Source organism: Peromyscus leucopus, chromosome 3 (assembly GCF_004664715.2).
Source record: "Peromyscus leucopus breed LL Stock chromosome 3, UCI_PerLeu_2.1, whole genome shotgun sequence".
NCBI lineage: Eukaryota > Metazoa > Chordata > Mammalia > Rodentia > Cricetidae > Peromyscus > Peromyscus leucopus.
In genome coordinates this window covers 65,812,112-65,834,249 of record NC_051065.1, presented here as the reverse complement: position 1 = coordinate 65,834,249, position 22,138 = coordinate 65,812,112, and the positions used below count along the sequence as shown (strand labels likewise).

General features: G+C 40.0%; 1 protein-coding gene across 5 annotated transcripts in view; it reads left to right on the top strand.

The window, feature by feature from the left end:
• The window catches only part of Lmbr1 (limb development membrane protein 1), a 131,764-nt gene that overhangs the window by 35,785 nt on the left and 73,841 nt on the right, over positions 1–22,138 (top strand). For 4 of the 5 annotated variants that reach the window (XR_003733965.2, XR_005091087.1, XM_037203739.1 and 1 more), the window contains exon 5: positions 7,990–8,093. The exons of the other annotated variant lie outside the window; for it this stretch is intronic. Coding sequence is in view for 2 of the 4 variants with exons in the window: in XM_037203739.1 (XP_037059634.1) it covers positions 7,990–8,093 (104 nt within the window). In the remaining 2 variants the exon portion in view is untranslated. The remainder of the gene's footprint in view (positions 1–7,989; positions 8,094–22,138) is intronic. 5 annotated transcript variants of the gene reach the window in all.

Sequence of the window (22,138 nt, the reverse complement as noted above, 5' to 3'; positions counted from 1 at the left end):
GCCCTTTCACTTCACTGTATGAGGAAACTTACGTGATACAGGGATATGGGGATTTGGGCGTGTCACAAAGGTGGTGAAATATATACACCTCATGAATTTTGGAGTACTCTGTGCCTCTTCTAGAAGATTTATGTAGAAGATAGAAAGGAAGAAAAGTCCCCAGTCTGCTGTGTTTGTGTTGTTAATAACTTATGTAGCTCTTGGCAATTGTTTTTTATGCTTAGTTTAAAATACTTAGTTGTTTTCGTGCTTGTTTGTATGTATGTGTGGATGTACATGTGTGTGGTGTGTATGCACCAGCCAGAGCTGGACCAGCTGTCTTCCTTTATCATCTTCCACCTTATTTCCTTGGGACAGGGTTTCTCCCTGAATTGGAAGTGCAGTTGTTTCAGTGGGCCGGCTGGGCAGGAAGGCCCTGGGATGCCCTGTCTCTGTGCTCCACTGCTGGGTTACAGGCAGGAAAAGCCATGCCTGGCTTCTTGTGTGGGTGCTCGGATTCAAACTCAGGTATCACGTTTGCACAGTGAGTGCACTTAACACACTGAATCAGTTCCCAATCCCGCTTAGCTTTTTGTCACCGTCACTTTTGTGTTTTTAATGTCATAATGTATAGTTGTGGTTTTTTTTTTTTGTAGTGTAAGGCTTTTTGAGTAAAATTAATGAGCATGGTAAGGAAAGAGTTAACTAGTTTTAGCTATAGTTCACACCATTTTCTTGTCCTTACTTTATCTGAGTGCTGGAACATTAGAATTTTTCATTTTTTTTAACCTTCATTTAAAAATTTGGGTGCTGTTTCTCTTCTATTCTTGCTAAGAGCCAGAGTTGTAACCCATTTAACAGGAGAAAGCCCAGGGACAGAGTTGAAGCCCTTTCAAGGTCATGACAACTCAGTGGTCCAAACTCTGGTTGTCACATGTAAAGTGCTTTTCCCTCAGATTACTGCTGTAAAGACTGGTAAGGTCCTTTAAATCGCAGATAGGGTGAATACCTTATTCTTGGCCAAGATACTGAGTGCTCTAGGTACATAGAATATATCTAGTGTGTTGTGTTCTTAAAATTGAATTGAAAAGTATTTTGGTGTGTGCTTGTGTATTTGTGTAGGTGCTCTGTGTGCACATGCATACATGTGGAGGTCAGAGGTCAACCTCAGCTGGTGTTATTACTCAGGAGCCATCCTTTTTTTTTTTTTTTTAAAGACAGAGTCTTTATTGGCTTGAATCTCACCAATTAGAGTAGGCTAGGCTTCTAGTCAGTAAGCCTGGGGATCCACTCATCTCCACTCTTCCAGCTCTGGGATTACAAGTGTATTTCACACCACCTGGATTTTTCTATGGATGCTGGGGCTGGAACTCAGGTCTTCCTGCTTGCCGAACAAGCCTTTTACCAAGTGAGCTGTCTCCCCAGGCTCTTGAAATGGGATTTTAAAACATCTTTAAATTTTAAAGGTGTTTTAGGGAGGCTTTGTGTATGTGTGTGTGCTCGTACATATATAACTGAAAAGATAACTGTAGTATTGCTTTGTCCTGGTTAATTGGCTTAAGTCATGGGCTCAGTTAAGCACTTTGTTTTATGCCAATGGACAGAATTAATGGGCTAACCTGTTCAATATGTCCTGAATAAAATGTTATGAAACTAATGTCTTCTTTTGGTAGATAAAAATAATGAAATTAAGTTTATGATGCCCCCCCTCCCCCAATAGTACATTTGGCATAGAGTCGTGGAGAGAGAAAGACACCTGCAGTCAAGTTCCAGGTGTGTCATTGTGACTTAGGGAATTTGTGTGTGAGGGAAATTCATTGAAACTCTTCAAACAAAAAGAAATTTGCTTTTGAGTGAGATAATTTTTGTCTCCAAATTTCTGTTTCTATGCTATTTTTGGAGTTAATGTAAATATCTGACTTTTGGGTTCTCGCAAGTGATTTATCTATTTTGTGTAAGGATTTTATTGAGAGAGTGGCCTTTGTTTAGTCCATTATAAGCTAGAGAAGCTGTCGTTTCAGTTTAAAGCATTTCTTTGTCTTGAGAAGATAGAAAACATGAATCTTTTCTAAGTGGTCTTTTTCCCAAAAATGAATACCAGTGGCAGCAGGCATTGGACAGTGTTGTAGGACCCCATACAAGGGAGGCTCTGCAGCCATTCGTTGTTATGTCTGAGATAGTCTAGTTCCCCTGTTTTCTTGCAGGGGTTACACCCTCTCCAAAGCTCTGCATCCAGATGTCATTACACTGGGAACAAGGGTTCCAGTTTGTGAGTTTGATTATATTTTGTCCATAATAATGTTAAGAGACCAATCCTCCCTCTCATTAATCTATAGATTCAACACAATGCCTGTCAAAATCCCAATAGGCATTTTGGGTGGTGTGGTGGTTTGAAAGAAAATAGCCACCAAAGGGAGTGGCACTATTAGGAGGTGTGGCCTTGTTGGAGGAAGTGTGTCACTGGGGGTGGGGTGGACTTTGAGGTCTCTTTTGCTCAAGCTTCCCTCAGTTGACTTCCTGTTGCCTGGAAGATGTAGCACTCTTAGCTTCAGCCCCACACCTGCCTGCATGCCTCCATACTGCCCACCATGGTGATAATGGACTGAACTCTGAAACTGTAAGAGAGCCACCCCAATTAAATGTTTCCTTTGTAAGAAAGAGTTGCTGTGGTCATGGTGTCTCTTCACAGCAATAGAAATCTTAACTAAGGCAGGTAGAAACTGATAAACTGATTTAAAGTTTAGATGAGAATTCAATGAATTTTCAATGGCCTGAATAATATTGGAGGATTTCCTACTTCAATACAGTTTTCAGTCTGTGATGATCAAGATAGTGTGGTAGCAGCATAAAGACAGAGCAGTGGTCAACCCAGCAGGGTAGAGTCTAAGAGTGTATACACATGTATTGCTGACAGACTTTTGACAAAGGTACAGAGATAAAAATTAGTGGGTAAAGGATATTTTTAACAAATAGAATTGCAACAGTTGGATACTCATAGACAAAAATTGACCTTTAGTCTGTACCTGGCATCACATAAAGAAGTGGCTTGAAGGATTATAGACTTAAATGTAAATTGTAAAACCACAAAAAGTACAGAAGCAAACAGGAGAGTCTCTGACTCTGGGCTGCACCACTATATCTCAGGTAATATCAGGATCAAGATCTAGATCAAAAAAAATTCATGAATTTGGCTTTGTTAAATTTGGTAAACTGTTCTTTGATTTGTAAAACAACTCATGGACTGGGAAAGAGTACCTGCAGATCTCATACCTGTTAAAGGGTTTGTTTTCAGGGCATGTGAAGAACTTTCCTTTGCTGGTGAAAATGGTAAATACAACCAATTAGGAAAACATTTTTTCAGTTTCTTGAAATGTCAAACACACGGCTCCCATCCTCTTCCATCCTCTGCTGCACACTTACCCAAAGTGAAAGTCTGTGTCCATTGTAAAGTGTGGAATGCAGAGTTAATGACAGCTTCATTTGTAATCACCATAAGGTGGGGGCAACTCAGATGACATCTACAGCTGGGCCAGTTCAGTAAGGGCTTGCTATGCTCTGTGCTGGGGACACAAATCATAGTGACAGAAGCCAGAACAAGAAAACAACAAAAGCTACATGATCCATATACACAAAAATTGTAGAAAACCTATTTTTTTTTCCCCCGAAGTATAGAGCCAGTGGTTGGCTGGGGTGAGTAAGGTGATAAAGAAAAGATGGAAGGCACAGAATCTGTAAGGGTTTGTGGAAATGTCTGGGGCAATAGGTGCATCCAGTTATCTGTTTGTGGGTATAGAGCCAACACTTGCCAAGCTGTACACTTTGTCGATTAGTCAGACTTATATATGTGGCTGTAACAATATCTGGGGTGGTGCTTTAGAAAGAAGTGTTTGCTTTATATTTCTGGCAGTTCAGGAACATGAGTCTCCTCATGAGTGTCCTGTTCCTGATTCTCACCTACCAGAGAAGTAGTTAGCTGTGCACAGAATATACTATGCTAATGGAGTGGCCTCTCTTTACAATGACTTCCTGTAAGAAGGAGGATGTACTCCCATGAGAAAAGTGTTAGTCCCTTCATATTGCTCTTTAGAATCTAATCATCTCCCAGGAGGCCTTGCTTCTTAAAGATTCCACCACTTCAAAATTGCTACCCTGGACACCAGACTTCCCAGACTTGGGCACGTGGGGAGGTACATTCAAACTGCATCTGAACCAGAGCACTGTGTATACTCTATGGCTCAGTGGGACTATTAAGATGAACATGCTTTATTTTTTATTTTTTTTGTACACACTGTGGTTTTCTTCGTTTTACATTGACAATTAAATTTAAGTCCAAGGATAGAGTTTGGGACTTAAATGATGAAGAGCAATATGATGCATTGGAGCTTGGATGTGGAAATTTCTCATTATAAAATTGCAGACATGGAGCTGGAGAGATGACTCAATGGTTAAGAGCACTTGCTATTCTGTCAGAGGAGCCAGGTTTGATTTCCAGTATCTACATGGTGGCTCACAATTACTTGTCACTCAAGTTCTTAGGGACCCGCATCCTTTTTTGTCCTCCGAGGGCTCCTGCATGTATATGGCACACATATACATCCTGCACATTAACAAGAAAAATTGCAGATAATGTGGAATTAGTATGAGAAGTTTAGGAAATTTAAATTATATATATATATATATATGTATATATATATATTCTACAAATTAGGAAGTGCAGTATAGCTATTTTCTGGCTTTTCTTTTTTTCTTTCAGTTTTGCATTTAAAAAAAGAACTATTTTTACCAATTTTAATATATATATATATATATATATATATATATATATATATATAACTGTTTTGTCTGCATGTTTGTCTTTGTACCATGTGTGTGCCTGTGCCCACAGAGGCAGGTACCAGTGGAGGCCAGAAGAGGGTATTGGGTCCCTTGGAACTGGAGTTAGAGGTGGTTGTGAGCCACCATGTGGGTGATGGGTATTGAACCTGGGTTTTCCGAAAGAGTAGCAAGTGCTCTTAACTGCTGAGCCATCTTTTCAGCCCTGATCTGGCATTTCTGAACCTGAGGTTGATTGTAGAACAAGAGCACTTGTTGAAGGATTGAGTGCTGCCCTGTGTTGCTACCATAGGTTCTTAACAGATACAGGTAGTTTCTTTTCTGATTGCATTAAAAACTGTTTCCTCTAAGTTGAATATGATCCTTGACACCTGACATCTTCAATAACACAGGTTATTTAAAATTGCTGTTTCTCTGTTTTCCACCATACCTAAAGCTGCATATCAACACTAGATGTGTCTAAAAGATGTAATAATTTATATAATAGTAATCATTTCCCTACCTCATATATCTGGAAAGCCTTAAAGAAAATAATGTTGTACAGCCAAAATAGGAACCAGAAATCACACACAAAAGTTTATGGATTGGACCTGACATCCAGCTTTGATCCAGGCCCATTTATTCTTTCTTTAGATACAGTTCCTGAAAAATTGTGTCTTGAACTCTTTACTCAGAGTAGGTTAGGTCTGGGGAGAATGTGGACAGACACATGTAGATTGCTAGTAATGAAAACCAGGAGTTGATATACCTCAGTGGGGTGAGGGGAAAAGAAACAGGAAAGGAAAGGAAAAGGCAGAGAGTGGTGGTGTTTTTGCCCTTTTGTGGTGCCTGCCACCCAACTCCCAATGTCTGGCCTTAGCTTGGCTTGTTTCTTGCCAGCTTTCCTTAACTTAAATTATTCTGTCTTTTGCCTCTGGGCTTTTCCTGTTCTCTTACTTCTACAAATCTTACTCTTACTCCTTGGCTTGCTGTGTAGCTGGGTGGCTGGTCCCTGGAGTCCTCCTCCTTCTCTGGCTACTCCTTTCCTTCCTCCCAGATTTCTCTTCTATATTTCTGTCTGCCTGCCTCACCTATCCTTTCTCCTGCCTCGCTATTGGCAGTTCAGCTCTTTATTATACCATCAGGTGTTTTAGGCAGGCAAAGTAACACAGCTTCACAGAGTTAAACAAATACAACATAAACAAAAGTAACACACCTTAAAATAATATTCCCCAACAAGAAAGTGGTGAGCCTAGCATGCTAGGAGCTACCAGTCCTGCAAATTAGTTGCCTCTGGGGAAGTGATGGTTAATAAAAACAGAAAAGCATGAAGTTCTTGTTCTTGGAGGCATTGGACCAGTTGTCAGCCATGCCTTATTTCATTTAATGCTAATGATGGCCATACATATGTCATTAAAGCCTTAGGTGAGGAGCCTGGAACCTAGCAAGGTTGCGCCATCAAGTCTGCTTTAGGTGTGTACATTTCGTTCTCCTCATTCTACATGCTCTTCCTGGGGACTGTCATTAGAGCTCGTCAGTAAAGAAAAGAACAAAGCTTTTATTTATTTTTTTTATTTTTTGAGGCAGTTTCCCCTAAGTTTTCCAGGTTGACCCTGAGCTTGTGATCCCTAGTGGCTTTCCTGGTTGGCCTCCCTAGTATATGGGTTAGAAGTGTGTTTGTTTGGCCTTAACTTTTTTCTTTTTCTTTAAGGTCTCTCAGAACATATAAAAGTATTAAAAAGCAATTTTTACTTTAAGAAGTTCAAATTAGTTTTTCCACTAAAAGATGTTAAGACAGGAGCTGAGGATGTTGTTCAGTTAGTAGAGTGCTTGTTTGATATGCATGAGACCCTGGGTTCCAGTCCCAGCACCCTTAATCAGGTGTTGTGGTGCATGCCTTTGATCCCAGCACTCAGGAAGTGGAGGCAGGAGGATTAAGAGTCATCTTGAGTTATATAGAGAGTTCAAGATCAGCTTGGGATACATGTGATGTGGTCTCAAAAAATAAAAGAAAAACATTGATTTCTAACTATTTTTTTGGTCTTGAAAAGATTAAATGTGTATTATATGTACATTAAATCTAGATTTCTGGATAAGAAACTATGAATTGATGTTATTAATTATCTTATCTACTAAAATAAATGAATATCTCTAGATAAGCGATACAAGTGTTCAGGAGTTTAACTCCTTGTCTTCCACACTGTCCTAGGAGCAGGGTGACTGTGCACACACATGTTAACTTATGCTATGGCAGTGGGGAGTTTGAGTTGGTACTTTTAATTAATGTAGTGTTCTGAATGAATTTGTATAACTTTTAACTTTGACTCCATTTTAAAGATTACAGCCATCATTTTGAAACTTAATTTTGAATCTTAATATTTTTCCTATTAAAAATAATAGATGTTGGGCCAAACACTCTGCCAATGATGTACCTGAAAGTGTCACTTTCTGAATGTATTCTTATTTTTATTGCCATTTTTTTGTGGTATAACATGACCAAAAGGGAAATGGCTCTGTGAGCTTGCCCACCTGGGTCACATTTTCTTTCCCACTTGGAATGGTTTGCTAGAACTCCTGTGATGTGGTTTTCAGGATTCCAGGTAGTCTGCCTTGATACTTCGATGCCCTGCAGCTTGGCAGGTGACAGCCTCCACTGCAGTCTTGTGGGTCAGCAGTGCTGCTGCTCAGGGACTCCTGTGCCTAGAACTGAGTTTGTAGAAGGTCTGCAGGACACTTCGAGCAGTGCTGGGCTCCTGGGGTTCAGGAGGTGCTGCTTTCCTCTAGGCTGTCTTGTTTGGCTTAAATGGGTTGCCTGTATGAAATGCTTGGTGTGGACCTTGTATCTACTGAATGATAAGCAGATGCCAGGGGCTCTAATTTAAATATTTCAGTGCTGATACACCTAAAGATTTGTGTTTTTGGATCTCTGTATTTTTGAGATTTTTGGTTAATTTACTTGGGGGAGTAAGGAAAAGTAGCTAGTTTCTATATGGGCTTTTGCCAGTAGGTACAAATCACAGATAAAAATGTTTAAAATAAATATATAATTATTTTCTAAGTGCCAAGTTTAGATAGTCATTTCAAATAGGTATTGGTTTTTACTATTAAAAATATAGATCTTGATGAGCATCACAATTTAGTGAACTTTGAAATGACGTGTCAACAGCTAATCTGATTTTCTTATTGTCATCTTTATAGGCTTGTGGAATCTTGCTTCTTTGTTTTCCAACCTTTGTTTATTTGTGTTGATGCCCTTTGCATTTTTCTTTCTGGAATCAGAAGGTTTTGCGGGCCTGAAAAAGGTAAGTAAATTGAATTTGGATTAAATTTGTTAAATGACGAATTAAACATCACTCATATTACTAGAACTTGATTTAAACAAGCAGTTGAATTACTATATAATAATATTAACACATTGTTGTTAATAATATTAATAATATTACATAGTGAATTACCTGTGTACACAGCAGGAAGTACATTTATGGTACACATCCCCCTGGAGGAGTGTTTCCTGTGGAACTGATAGCCTGACATTACAGGTATTAGGCCTTTCTAGGAGGCCTCATATACTTTAGAGCCCAATAGGATGCACTGAAAGTATATCTTTTTTTAAAAATAATTTATTTATTTGTATTTTATGTGCATTGGTGTTTTGCCTGCATGTATGTCTGTGTGAGGGTGTCAGATCTTGTAGTTACAGACAATTGTTAGCTGCCATGTGGGTGCTGGTACTTGAAGCTGGGTCCTCTGGAAGAGCAGTCACTACTCTTAACCACTGAGCCATCTCTCCAGCCCCTAACATACATCTTTTGATGTATGAAAGCTATTTCAAATGTCGTATTTTCAGGACAGTAGCATATCGTACAGTCAAGTCCTCTGCAGTAGGCAGATGCCTAAGTACTGAGAGTGGTTCATCTTCCATGAACATGGAAGACCTGGAAGTGAACATCCTGGGAAGCTTTCTGAGAACATCTGAAACATGCTGTGACTTTATAGGAGGGGATGGCTGATCTGACTTTGAATACAGAGCGTCCCACCATAAACTTTGGAATATAATGAAAAGATTTAGGTAAATACTTGAAAGAGTGAGCTAGTGTTAGAGTTGAGGTACCCTACACCTTTCTGATTTTTACTTCTATTCCTGTTGCAATATATGGAGTGAATTGTGCTTATCCATCTTATGAATTTGATATGGGAAGTTATAAACTATGTGGATTATTGCTTTTTATTTCACATAACTTGTTTCCCCTCTTTTTGGTATGTGACATATGTGCATTTGTGTGTGTGTGTGTTTGCAGTGTGTTTGTGCAGGTTCATCGATGTGTAGAGGACAGAGATCAAAATTGGGTGTCTTTCACAGTTTCCTTTCACCTTATTTTTTTGAGAATCTAGAACTCATCAACTTCACTCAGCTGGTTGGCCAGTGAGCTCCAAGGATCTGCCTATCTCTGTCTCTACACTGGAGTTACAAATACACACCACTGTACCAGGTTTTACATGAGTGCTAGGGATTTGAACTAAGTCCTCATGCTTATATGGCAAATACTTTGCTGACTGAAACCTATCTCCAGCCCCCCTCACATAACTTTACAAAGTATAGAATGCCTCATGAATCTGTGTGTCATTGTTGTCTAGGGATCTGCTGTTAACTGTGCTGTTTCAGTTTAGTTATGCTGTCAAAGGAGCGCCGTTTATATGGGGTCTTGGGAATGAGATTGTTTAACACTTGATAGTCTGAGTGACACAGGGAAGGGCCACTGAAAGTCAGGTGCTTTTGTAGACTGACCTTGTTACTTCAGATGTGAACACTGCAGCTGACTTCCTATTTAGTGAATGTACTGAGATGAGAATGGATTGTGTTTTGCTATCAAGCTCCAAATTGAGAAAACTGGCTTTTTATTTTTTGGTATTTTGAGACAGGGTTTCTCCGAGTAGTTTTGGTGCCTGTCCTGGATCTCATTCTGTAGACCAGGCTGGCCTTGAACTCACAGAAGTCCACCTGGCTCTGCCTCTCAAGTGCTGGGATTAAAGGTGTGTGCCATCACTGCCAGGTGGAAACTGGCTTTTTTAATGTTGGAATTATTTTTTATCCTTATGTGTTAAGATTGACAGTTAAATAGGAAAGAATTACTTTGTTTTAATTAAAAAGGTTACTATAGCTGGGTGTGGTGGCACACACCTTTAGTTCCATCACTTGGGAGGCAAGAGGCAGGTGGATCTCGGAATACCAGGCCAGCCTTGTTTACAGAGCAAGTTCCGAGACAGTCAGGGCTACAAAGAAAAACCCTGCCTTGAAAAAAACCAACCAACCAACCAACCAACCAACCAACCAACCAACCAACCAAACAAAAAAGAAAGCTGCTTTACTATTTATAGTTTCTTGAGGGAATTATACAAGGTCTTATCACTGATTTGGTTCAAATTCTCCTTGTATATGGCTAAAACTGAGGCCCAAAGATATTGACTACTATTAAATTGTCTAAAGGCCCCATGTATAAAATAGCAGTGGCATGATACCTGATGTTCCCAAAGGGCACTCTTCTCTCTGTAGTCCCACACCGGAAAGCACAAGGAAGCTAGCAAGAAAGAGGAGATGGCCAAGGACAGACTGTGGAAGGGAAGACAAAAGGGCCAAGAAATGCTGACAGCAGAGGAGCTGTGCTGTTAGAGCATGTGAAGAAAGGGGAGGCATCTCCTGAAACCCGAGGCCACAGGGCAGCTCTAAGTCTGAGTTACTGCCCTTAAAGGAGCTTGCTGGGGTCGCTCATGAAGAGCTTAGACTCTGCACTCAAGGGACAGACAGTGGGGGGTAATCAGCAATGCATACAAATAAGCCATAGCTTGACATGTGCTGAGGAACTGTGGGAACCACTAACAGAAGTGGTGTGTTGATCTTGGGGCAAGTACAGAGGAGGCAGCCAGCTGGGATGGGGCTGAGCCTTGAGGATGAGCATGGCTTGTAAGAGTGACTTTCAAGGCTTGCCTTGTGGTCTTGAGTTCTGATTGAATTGTTGAGTGCTAGAAGATGGGGAGCAGTTAGGGGCACAGGGATCATCAGGGTAAGGTCCTGGAGGCTTCAGCTGTGGCAAGTAGTTTAGGTTTTATGCTGCAGACAATAGGGAGCTGAAAAGAGATTTTCTGGAGGGTTTTTGCACCTACCATTTCATTTAAGTGTAGCGAGTGGCCTGCATTTCAGTGTTTCTCATTTGTCATCAAGGAAAGGAGGACTGTGAAGCACATGTGCCACCCAGTGCCAAGCACTGTTGGGGAGAGGGTCATGCAGGCAGCAGAGCACAAATGTGTAGGCATAGGTGTGTAGACTCACTAAAACCACCCACTAATGTCTGCTGTATGCATAGTTCCTCCTCTTCCTAACGCTGCCTGTGTACTAGCAATAATTAAGTGCAAGCAACAGGTGTAAACTGTTGCTTCACTGTTATTCTTGTTTGGTGTCCCAGGAATATCTGCTCACTTCACACTCCTTATGAAGATGTAGTTGTTAACTAAATAGATCATGACTTAAGGTAGCCTGTGATTTGGACAGTCCTTGCTTCTGCCCTGTCTGCACTGACCAGCCAGGAAAGGGACTCATCTACAACTTGTGAGGCATAATTAACAATAGCCTCTGGAATTAAGACCTGTTGGCAAAACCCAGAAACATCACCTCTTGTGCTGCTCCAATTAGACCAGTGGTTCTCAACTTTCCTAATGCTGTAACCTTTTAAGAAAGTTCCTCATGTTGTGATGACCCCCAACCATAAGTTATTTTCCTTGCTATTTCATAACTATGATTTTGCTACTGTTATGGATTGTAATATAAATATCTGTGTTTTCAGTTGGTCTTAGGTGACCCCTGTGAAAGGGTCATTTGATTCCCAGCCACAAGGGATTTAAAAAGAGGCCAGCAGGTAGAGGCCAGGAGGTAGATGTAGACGGATTGCTAAAAGGTCTTATTAAATAAAAACCTGAAGCCAGATATAGTGGTGAAAACCTGAGAGATCAGAGGACTAGGAAAAGCCACAAGCTAATCTCACCTCACCGACACCCCAGTCTCCAAAGAGACCTGCTTCCTGTATACCCACACATATATGCCTTTCTGTTCTGCTGTCTCATTTGCTCTCTGTTCTGCTACATCACTTCCTCTTCCTGCCCAGCTCTGTCACTTCCTGTTTGTACAGACCTCCAGACCTCCATGGTTAACTAGTGTTGGAGTTTAAGGCATGTGCCACCACACCTGGCTCTGTTCCCAGTGTGGCCTTGAATTCACAGAGATCCAGACAGATCCCTGTCTCCCGAGTGATAGGATTAAAGGCGTGTGCTACCATTGCCTGACTTCTATGTTTACATATAGTGGCTAGCTTTTTCCTCTGATCCTCAGATAAATTTTATTGGGGGACACAGATAAAAATATCACTGCAGATAGAAGCCAGGAGGTAGAGGCCAGGAGGTAGAGGCCAAGAGATAGAGGCCAGCAGGTAGAGGCCAGGGTGACTATCGTCCACCTGGGAATCTAGGGTATTGTAGAAACCAATATAAAGAATTTGTTTCTTAATGCTAAGGATGGCAAGAGATTCTGTGGCTTGGAGGTAGAGTGGGGAGGGTTAATGGTGTCTGGAAGGCCTGGCTAAACTGACACTAAGGAGAGGGGGATTTGAGGGTGTGTGATGGTTAACGGCAGACTGCTGGCTGAGTTACTTCCTCTGAACTGTACATTCTCTTTCTGTGTGTGTGGCACAGCAGTGATATTTACTCTGCTGTAGTATTTTGTTTGTTTGTTTTTTGAAACAAGGTCTCACTATGTAACTTTGGCTGGCCTGGAGCTCAGAGAGATCTACCTGCCTCTACCTTCTGATGTTGTGATTAAAGGCATGTGTCACTACATCTGGCTCTCTACTGGATCATTTTGATGACTAAATGAGGCAATTTATGTAAAAGCACACATACTAGGACTTACTTTTTTACTTTCTCAAAACCATTTGTATTTTCTTAGACCTGAATATTTATGAGGAGGATACTGAGGAGATGGCCCTAAGAAAATAGCAACTTACACCATAGTAAGAAGATAAAGGGGCTGGCAAGATGATTCAGTGAGCAAAGGTGCCTGCTGCCAAGACTGATGACCTGAGTTCAGTCCCCAGGACCACACGGTAGAAGGAGAGAACTGACTTCTGCAAGTTGTCCTTTGACCCTACATGTGCACTGTGGCACAGGTGCCCCCTGACAAACAAGCAAATAGATAAATTCAATTAAAAATAAAAGAGAGATGAAAGGTCTTGAAAGGACACGGCCAGCCCTCTAGACCTTCAATGGGCTGTTTTACTTAGCACAGTGATTTAATTAAGAAGTATGTAGTCTGTAAATGCACTCAGCTAATGAGTGTGCTTGTCGAAAGCAGCAGCCAGCCCTGAGTAATAACACATTATCAGGTGGTCGAACAGTCCAAATTATTTTCTACACTTTGAAGTAGAGAGGGTGGAGGCAAAGCATTAGGAGTAGCATCCTTTGACAAAAAGCTACTAGAAGATAAGTTGTACCACAGAGCCTAGTAGAATGTGTTTTAGAAAGTTTTCAGATTAAGTGAGTAATGTTATTTTAAAGTGCTTATGTATTTTTTTTTTCAGTGTTAAAATCAGTTACAGAAAAGCTACAAAGGCTGTTGGCATTGTGCAATGAATGTCCCTGTAATGGCTTGAAATCTAGTGTGACATTTGACTACTGGGGTTATCTGCACAGGTCCTCAGTGTTTCTCAAGCAGCAGCCATCTATATAGCTTATGAGGCTACATCAGAACAGTGAACTTCACTGTAAGGCTGCTATTCATGCTGTCATTGACCACAGTCATCAAAGTGTTTACAAAGCTGGCTGATGAGTACATGTAGTTATGTATGCTCCTGTACAACTGTTTGCTGATTGACTTCATTGGGCATATCTGTTTCTGACTGGTACTGGACAGAGGGTAGAAGCTTTCTTAGTGTGAATGTACCTAGTGATTTGAGTCATGACAAACTTACAGTCTGGCTAGTTCTCTTTCCCTTGTGGCCACCCTCCTGGGCTGCTTTACTGAGTCTACATCTGGTATATTCTCAAAGTGGCACATGGCCCCCCATGCATCCATGGATTCCCCTGGGCAATTGATTTTAAAACAGCTTCTTGCATATTGTACAGAGATGCGGAAATTGGCCACTGGCTACAGGATGGATGCAGAGCTTGAGTTGAAAATCCTGTGAAGCAGAATTCTTTACGTAGTTTTTAATTAAACAGCTATGTTAATTCAAACAGGACATTTAGGTCCAGGGAGCTGGACATATCCTCCAAGGGCCATAAGTAGCCTTTCTTTTGTCTTCTTACACTGGGGTGAGTTGCTATTTTATTAGGGCCATCTCCTTACTGTTTCTTTTATGAATTCTCAACTCTAAGAGAACATAGTTTTGAAAAGTGGTTTTTTTCTTTCTTTCTTTTGTAAGAAGCTTGGCATTTATCTTAGGGATTTTAACTTCCTCCTGCGGTAAGATTTCTTAGGTGTAGACTATTTTGCAGTCACTCACTTGCACTATCTTAGGCATTGGGTCATGTGTGTTTGAACTGATTCTGTGCTTGGATCTTAATTCAACTCTGATAGGAAATGCCCATGCTGAATTTGTTTTGACTTCAGACATTCAGTTGGTGTGAGAGAGTCAGTGGCTCTTAGGGGTTGGAATCAGCTAGTGCAGATCACACTGCTGTGACTATCGCCTTTGGTCAGTGTTTTCTTCCTCTCCTGCTCAGAAAAGACCTCTTGGTTATTGGCAGTAACTCCAGGTGATGTTTTCTGATTTCATAATGACTTCAGAGGTTAACCCACTGACTAGTGTTTAAAGGAGAGGAATATATCTGATTCATTTTGTATGTTACCATCGTATTTTGAATTAAAACCGTATAAAGAGAAAATTAAAGTGGGGAAAAGATCTCACCATATGGTTGTTTTGTAAGTATAATGTAAATATAATGACAGATTAATTCATAAGCCTAGGGCTTTTCTGGTAGCAGATTTATATTGCCCTTTACTTTAATGCCTATCTTTGATTTGAAGTCCTGGCATAAAACTTAACATAACGACAGCAACATCCTGACCAATTATCCAAACCATCCAGCCATCCTAGAGTGTCCAGAACCTCGCACATGATCTGTAGGATTAAGAGGTTAGCTCCTGTAACTTCAAACAAAGTGCTTTCATAATAAAAGTAAAATGCACAAAATCTGAGGTCACTTCCTCTCTTAATTAGTTGCACTGGCCAGGTGGAGGCGAAGCGCTCTGTGCTGGGCTCAGGCTGTCCATAAAGCCAAGCAACATGACAGCACAATAGAGGAGGAACAAAGATCGTTTTAATATGTTTCTATCCTGTGTCACAGTTTGAGGTTGCCCTGGTTTATGTCGCTTTTGGCAAACTTACATAAAAGTGACCTTGTACTGTATTTTATGACCAGATGACTTTTCCCCTCAGTGGCTAATTTGTCTCAGGCCTCCATCTTAAAGAGAAGTGAGTAGGAAGTCCAGCCTGGGACTCCATGAGCTTTCATTGCATTCTTTCATTATTTTTGCTCGTTTTTTGCCACTGATGATCCATAAATTGTTGGAAATGAGCGATTAAGGAAGTGCTGCTTAGTGTTAGTGGCAAATGCGCATACTCAGCCTGGTTCTGCTGGGTGAGAGGAAATCACAGACAAGAGGAAGGCTCCTGCTGGGGACCTTGCAAGGAAATTTGACTTGGGCATGTTTTGATCTTGGCGTTTATTACAGAAAATGAAGTCATATCTCACTAACTGTTGCTATGTGTTAATTTGATTCTCCCAACACCTGCAAAAAAAAAAAAAAAAAAAAAAAAAAAGATGTAGTCATGTATTAGTCAGAACTCTTTGCCCTCCCCCACTTGGGAGCACTGTTTTTTTTTTCCCCAGAAATAGTAAGGATAGGATCGACTGTTTTCAAAACAGAGGAGCACTGTTCTGTGAAAGGTGGCAGTGTGGGTCTCTTGAGCTTTCCATATCTGAAGGTGCATGCAGGAACTTAGAGGAAGTAATTGTGAGGAAAATAATATGTGGCATTTAATTTAACAATTGTTCAAATTTATGAAGACTTTGACTTAAAATTCATTTAGCTCCTAACATTTGCATTTCCACCCTTCTTAGTACCCTGGCTTGTGTGACGGAGGTAATTACATCTTTAGTTACAGTGTCTGGTTTTGTTGATGACATTATTTTCTTAACACCACTCAGCTCTCAGGCATTATAGTGCTTTGATTTGATCTGCTAAGTATTACTTTAATTTTTCCCTGCATCTATAGAAAATGAGGAATTTCTACATTTAAGGGTAGATTCTCTTTATTTGCATAATAATGAGTTCTGGACTCAAGTCCAGACTCTCCTTACCTGCTTTGCCCGAGATATATTTCTCAGTCTTTCTGTGAAGCTTGCTGCTCTCACCTTTGTTGGTAACCTGCCCAAGACGGGCTGGGAGCACAGGTATACTCAGTGTTCACATGTGTCTAGCATGTGGAGTTGCTAATGAGACATCAGGAGTGTTGTGTATGGGGTTTACTTTTTACAGCATAGTACAATATGAGGTTGCATTGTGTTGAGTCGGGGAGAGGCATACACCTGTAATTGCAGTACTTGGGCAGCCAAAGCCAGGAGAATTGCAAGTACTGGGCTAGCTTGGCATATAGGATATGAGGCCAGGTTTAAAAAAACTTATATTGTATTGTCCTGGGGCACTTTTGTTTATCTATCTCTTGAGTTATAAGATGTGTTTTACTTAGAAAAGTGCAGGCTGTAAAAGATGGGCTCTGCTGCTTTCATAGGGAACCAAACCTCACACTTTATTTTATAGGATGATTAAATTAACAATGTCTCAGAATGTCTCATAGTTCAGCCCTCTATTAAATGAGGAGAAGAGCTTTGTTAGGGAAGAAATAAAAAGCTACCAGCTTCACATTTGAAAGTAATATGTTTTTAATTACCACGGTCCCAATCCTTACATTCAGAAAACAATTTTATAGGAATAATCATTGCTAATTAGAAACTTTCTCCCCAATTGGGGGTGGGCGTTGAAAACTCTACTTTTGGGTTAAAATGCATTTTATTTGATAGTGAAATTAGATGTCAGATTTAATGCTGCTGGAGACTTCTTAGTTATAGGATCCCAGGCCTACCAGATAGTGCTCACCATGCATCGTGCAGCTAAAGTTGTAGATCTGTGTCTGTTTGGCATTTAAACTCATATTTACTTGCCTATAAAATAATTTTTCAGCATGTTGCTCTGGTAACAATTTGCAATGTCTACGAAATGTTTGGCAATGTCTCTCTGAATCTACACAGCTGAAACTGTATGGCTGAAATGTGGTGGAGTGTATTAACTGACAGCCTGTGTATGTAGTTTGTATACTAGGAATAAAAGTGAGAGAGAGACTTGTTTGACCACTTAGTTGAAATGGTGTTTTCAAGTTGTGGGCAACTACTTTAGTCACTGACAGGGACACTACTTCAGACAGACTGCTGTGCACATCTTCAATTAAAGAAAAGAAAATTCTAGTCTTAGATAAATACAGGGGAGATGAATTTTAAACAACAGACATGTTAAACTACACATGTAAATGTATCTTTTAGTGGGTAAAAATGATATCAACAGGAAAAAGACTGAAAAAAGGATGGGTACATTTATAACCAACACATTAAAATAAATATATTAAAATGATCACTTTTCTGGAAACAGTTCCCATTTTTTTCTTGGAATACAGTGAAAGAAGAAATTTCAAATTATTTTGTAACAGTAGGTTTAAATATTTATACTTTTTTATTCTAACTGGGATCATCTACTGATGTTTTCATTATATAATAATGAGTCTTAAATTCTGTAAGCAGTTGATTTTATCATAGATTTATGAAAGGCTTACATTTAAAAAAGATTTATTCTACCACATGTGTGCCCAGTGCCCAAGGAAGCCAGAAGAGGGTGTCAGATTCCCTGAAAATGATGTTATGGGTGGTTGTGAGCAACCATATATGTGCTGGGAACCAAATTAGGGTCCCCTGGAAGAGCTGCAGTTGCTCCTAACAGTTGAGCCATCTCTCCAGATCCTAAGGCTTACATTTAAAAAACTTTTTTGAGGTATCAGAATTATTGCCTGAATAATTTTTTATTATTTTTAAAACACATGTAATTTGTGTCATATTTCTTGTATAAGATTTTTTTGGGGGGGTGGGATGGGGTGGGGTGGGGACATAGGGCCTCTCTATGTAGTCCTGGCTATTCTAGAACTTGCTTTGTAGTCCAAACTGGCCTCAAACTCACAGAGATCTGCCTGCCACTACCTCCCGAGTGCTGGGATTAATGGCATATATCACCATACCTGACATAAATTTATTTATTTATTTATTTTTAGGAAAAAGTTTAATGAAAGACTATTATGTTGTGGTAAGAATGTCTTGCATTAGATGACTTATGATACCTTGATTCCAGAGAGGAATTTTCCTTCTGCTGCTGTGTTGGTTCACCTTCCTGATTGCTCTCTTGGAGAGTCCAACTACCATCTGTCTTTTTCTGGATCTAGTCTCCCTTCCCATACAAAATGCCTTCCAGTTTTGTTTCCTTAAAGATACAGTTGCTTATCTAACTAATTTACATAAAATTTTTGAGGGCCTCTAATAGCTAACAAACTTGTCGAAACTTACATTGCATGCATTATGCACAGAGTACTCTGAAAGCTTGACTCTATTTTTTAAAATTTTTATTAGATTTATTTATATTTTATTTTATATATATGTGTGTGGGCTTGATACCCACACAGAGCAGAAGAGGGTATTGGATCCTTTTGAACTAGAGTTACAAGAGATTGTGAGCTTCTATATGGAAACTAGGAACCAAACCTAGGTCCTCAGCAAGGGCAGCAAGTGTTTTTAACTGCTGAGTCATCTTTCCAGTCCTTCATCTGTGTTTTAAGCCACTGTTTCCATTAGGCATACCTGCTCATCCTGTGCTGTTCTTGTTGAACTTGCCCCTGCCAGGAACCTTCTCTCTGCTCCCTTTTCCAGCTTGTAGTCCAAGTGTATTGTAAGTCTAAGTCTATGTTGTTGCCTCTGTCTATAAGTTGTCCCTCTCTGCCTTACCATGTTGTTGCCTTTGTCTGTAAATTGTCCCTTTCTGCCTTACCTTCCAACATCCTGTTTTTGACTGATTCTTTTAGGTTTTCCTAATGTTCTGCAGTGGCTTTCTGTACTTGTAACTATTAGGTTCTCCCACAGGAGGGTAATATTGTGGTTGTTTGTTGATATGCTTTTGACACAAGTACTTGGGGCACTGTGGACAGAGTTCTCGTGCAGGAAAATTGGGCATGAAAGCCGAGTACTGTCTTGTCCCCTGGATTTGTGAGAAGACCCAGGAGTGCTCCATACATCCCTATGTGTGGAGTGTCTTTCATGGTTGGTTTAAAGGAGGGTTAACTAAAAAGGTTAACTAGCTGATGCCATAATAAAATATGACTAAGTAAAACAATTTAATTCTGTAACAAGTATTGAGTATTATTAAGTGCATAGTTCTCAAGAAAGCAAAAAACCAAAACAAAGAAAACCAAAACAAATAAACAAAAAATGAACTCTTTTGTTGGAGGAAAAAAAAAAGGAAGAACAAAACCTAGAGAGTAAATGAGCATGTGATCCCACTGCCTCCTGGTCAGGGGAGGGAGATGATGGGGGCTGTCAGCTCTGATGGCGTCCACTGTGCAAGGAGGAAGGGGCAGAATGCCTCCTTGTGAAAAGCTCTCAGCCACAGGGCAAACTGATTGGTGTATGCCTCACCACTGAAAGAAGGTTCTCTCTCCTGGGAGTTTATCCATCCACTTTGATCTCCCAAGAATTTGGGGTTCAGTATTATATCTGTGTTATTAGAAAACCCTAAATCAAGAAACTAGAATAAAAGTTACTGAAAAGTATTAAATATTACGTTATCATTTAATCTAATGTATAATACTAACTGAAACAGACACAGCACAAGTGTGTGTTGGTCAGCAGTGGTTTATATAATACGTGTTTTAAGGCAGGTTTTAGAAAGTTTACTTAATATAATTTAAAATTCATACTACACAACACATTTAACTTGGTCCTGCTTAATGACATGTGCTGTCTGCTGTCCCTTAAATTAACTGCGTGAGAAAACTCAGGACTTGACAATAAGCAGCCTGTACTCAGCCTAGACAGGATACTTTCTCTGTCTTTATTTTCAGCTTCTTTCTTGGTAATTTGATAGTTGATTTAGCTCTTAAAGTGCTATCATTCTTTCAAAGCAGGTGTGTATTCTACTTCATTTACTCACTTTTTCCGTGAGTTTTTGTAAGGATCTAATGTTTATACTTATTTTAGATAATTTTGTAGAGTGATTAAAAAGAAAGTTAAAATTTTTATCTATATTGCTATGTAGTTATCCTAGAAAAATTTACACAACAGTATCACTCCTACCTGTTATTTCTTAATGTTAAACTCTTGTTCATGGTTAGACATATTTTGGGATTTTTGGATCATGAACTTAGAGCATCAGGAATCATCACTAACTCTTATTTTCTTTTTTTAATTTTAGTCTGTGGTTTCCTAGCATTTCTCCACAAATTTGTTTCCATCTACTCTTTGTCTTTTAGGGGCTCTCCAGGCTGTTGGTAGCAGGCATTTGTTTCCAGACATAGTGAGATGCAGTTCATACTTCTGACTGCTCACACAGATGCTGTGGTCAGAGCTGAGAAAGGCAGACTGATTGGTTATATGTTATGTGTTTCTTCCCTTTCAGTGTGTGTGTGTGTGTCTTGTCATCCCGAACCTGCATCTGATTCTTTTTTAGTTCTTGCTTGGAATGCTATTGGCCTTTATCTAGGACAAGGCAGTCATATAATTCCTTGCTAACTTTTGTGTTCTGTCCTTGTTTCTGGCTCAGAAAAGATTCATGTCCCCTGTTTGAAACTGCTCAGATTTCTTCTCCAAAGATGGGCACAGGGCTTTTCCTTCTCTTTACCTTTTTTACTGCTTTGACCTCTCATGACCTTACTACTCTCTCTAAGAAAGGTAATTTTAAATCCACTCGAGGGACTGGCACTATAGTACAAGTCCTTCCTGAGTATACTCGGGCTTCTTTACTTTCCCTGTGTTTGGCTTGCTTGGACACTCTCACAAGGCAGATGGTTTTGGCTAATTATCCTGTGCGTATTGACAACTGTCTGTTTTCATTAGTATTTCTTTTTTTTTTTTTTTGACAGAATCTTGCTATAGGCTTGGCCTTTCTCAAATTTACAATTCTCCTGCTTCAGCCTTCCAAGTGCTAGAATTACAGGCTTGAGCCACTGCACCTGACAATATTTAATTTAAATGTTTTATTGAAAGCCAGATAACTCTAAACTGTGTTTCATGTCATTCATTGCATTTGTGTTACTGTACATTGGTAATTAGTGTGAGACTATATTATTAATCTTCCCCACTATGGTAGTTTGAATAAGAATGGTCCCCATAGGATCATATATTTGAATGCTTAGTCATCAAGGAGTGGCACTACTTGAGAAGGACTAGGAGGTGTGGCCTTGTTGGAGGAAGTATGTCACTGGGTATGGGCTTTGAGGTTTCAAAAGCCCAAGTCAGGTCTGGTGTCCTTCTTTTCTTACTGCCTGAGTTTCCATATATAGAACTCTCAAGCGATTTCTCCAGCACCATGTGTACTTGTATGCTGCCATGCTCTCTGCCATGATGATAATGGATTAAACCTCTAAAACTGTATTAAATGCTTTCTTTTGCAAGAGTTGCCTTGGCCATGGTGTCTCTTCACAGTAATAGAACAGTGACTGAGATACCCACTTTAATAATTTATTTTGTATACACAAATTTTCTGGTGCCAGATGAAAAATTGCTCAAGACTTGGAAATGAGCAAGTGAAATTGAACAAGGACATGGGTGAGAAGAGTTAACTGAGAATAATGCACATGGCTTCCCTGTATGATGCACAATCCTAAACATTTCATTTTGTTGTCCTCTGGGTCCCCCCCCCCCCCGCCCCCAGTTTCTATCTGTTAGCACATTGTCTGTAGATTTCTGATGAATGTCTGTGTGTAACTGCTTCAAATTTTCCTTTGACCTTGTTTTAGTGAAAATTAAACTCAAATGGCTATGTGGCTGAAGGATATGAGGACTGGAATGGTAAGTGGGGGTGGGGGTGTTGACCAGTAACACCCACCAAGGGATACAGGAGGGGATATAGGCCCTACTCTTGTGAGAATATGGCAAGATAGCCTGTACAGAGAACCAAATGCTGCTCACCAAATCCACCACCACCAGAGATAGGAGA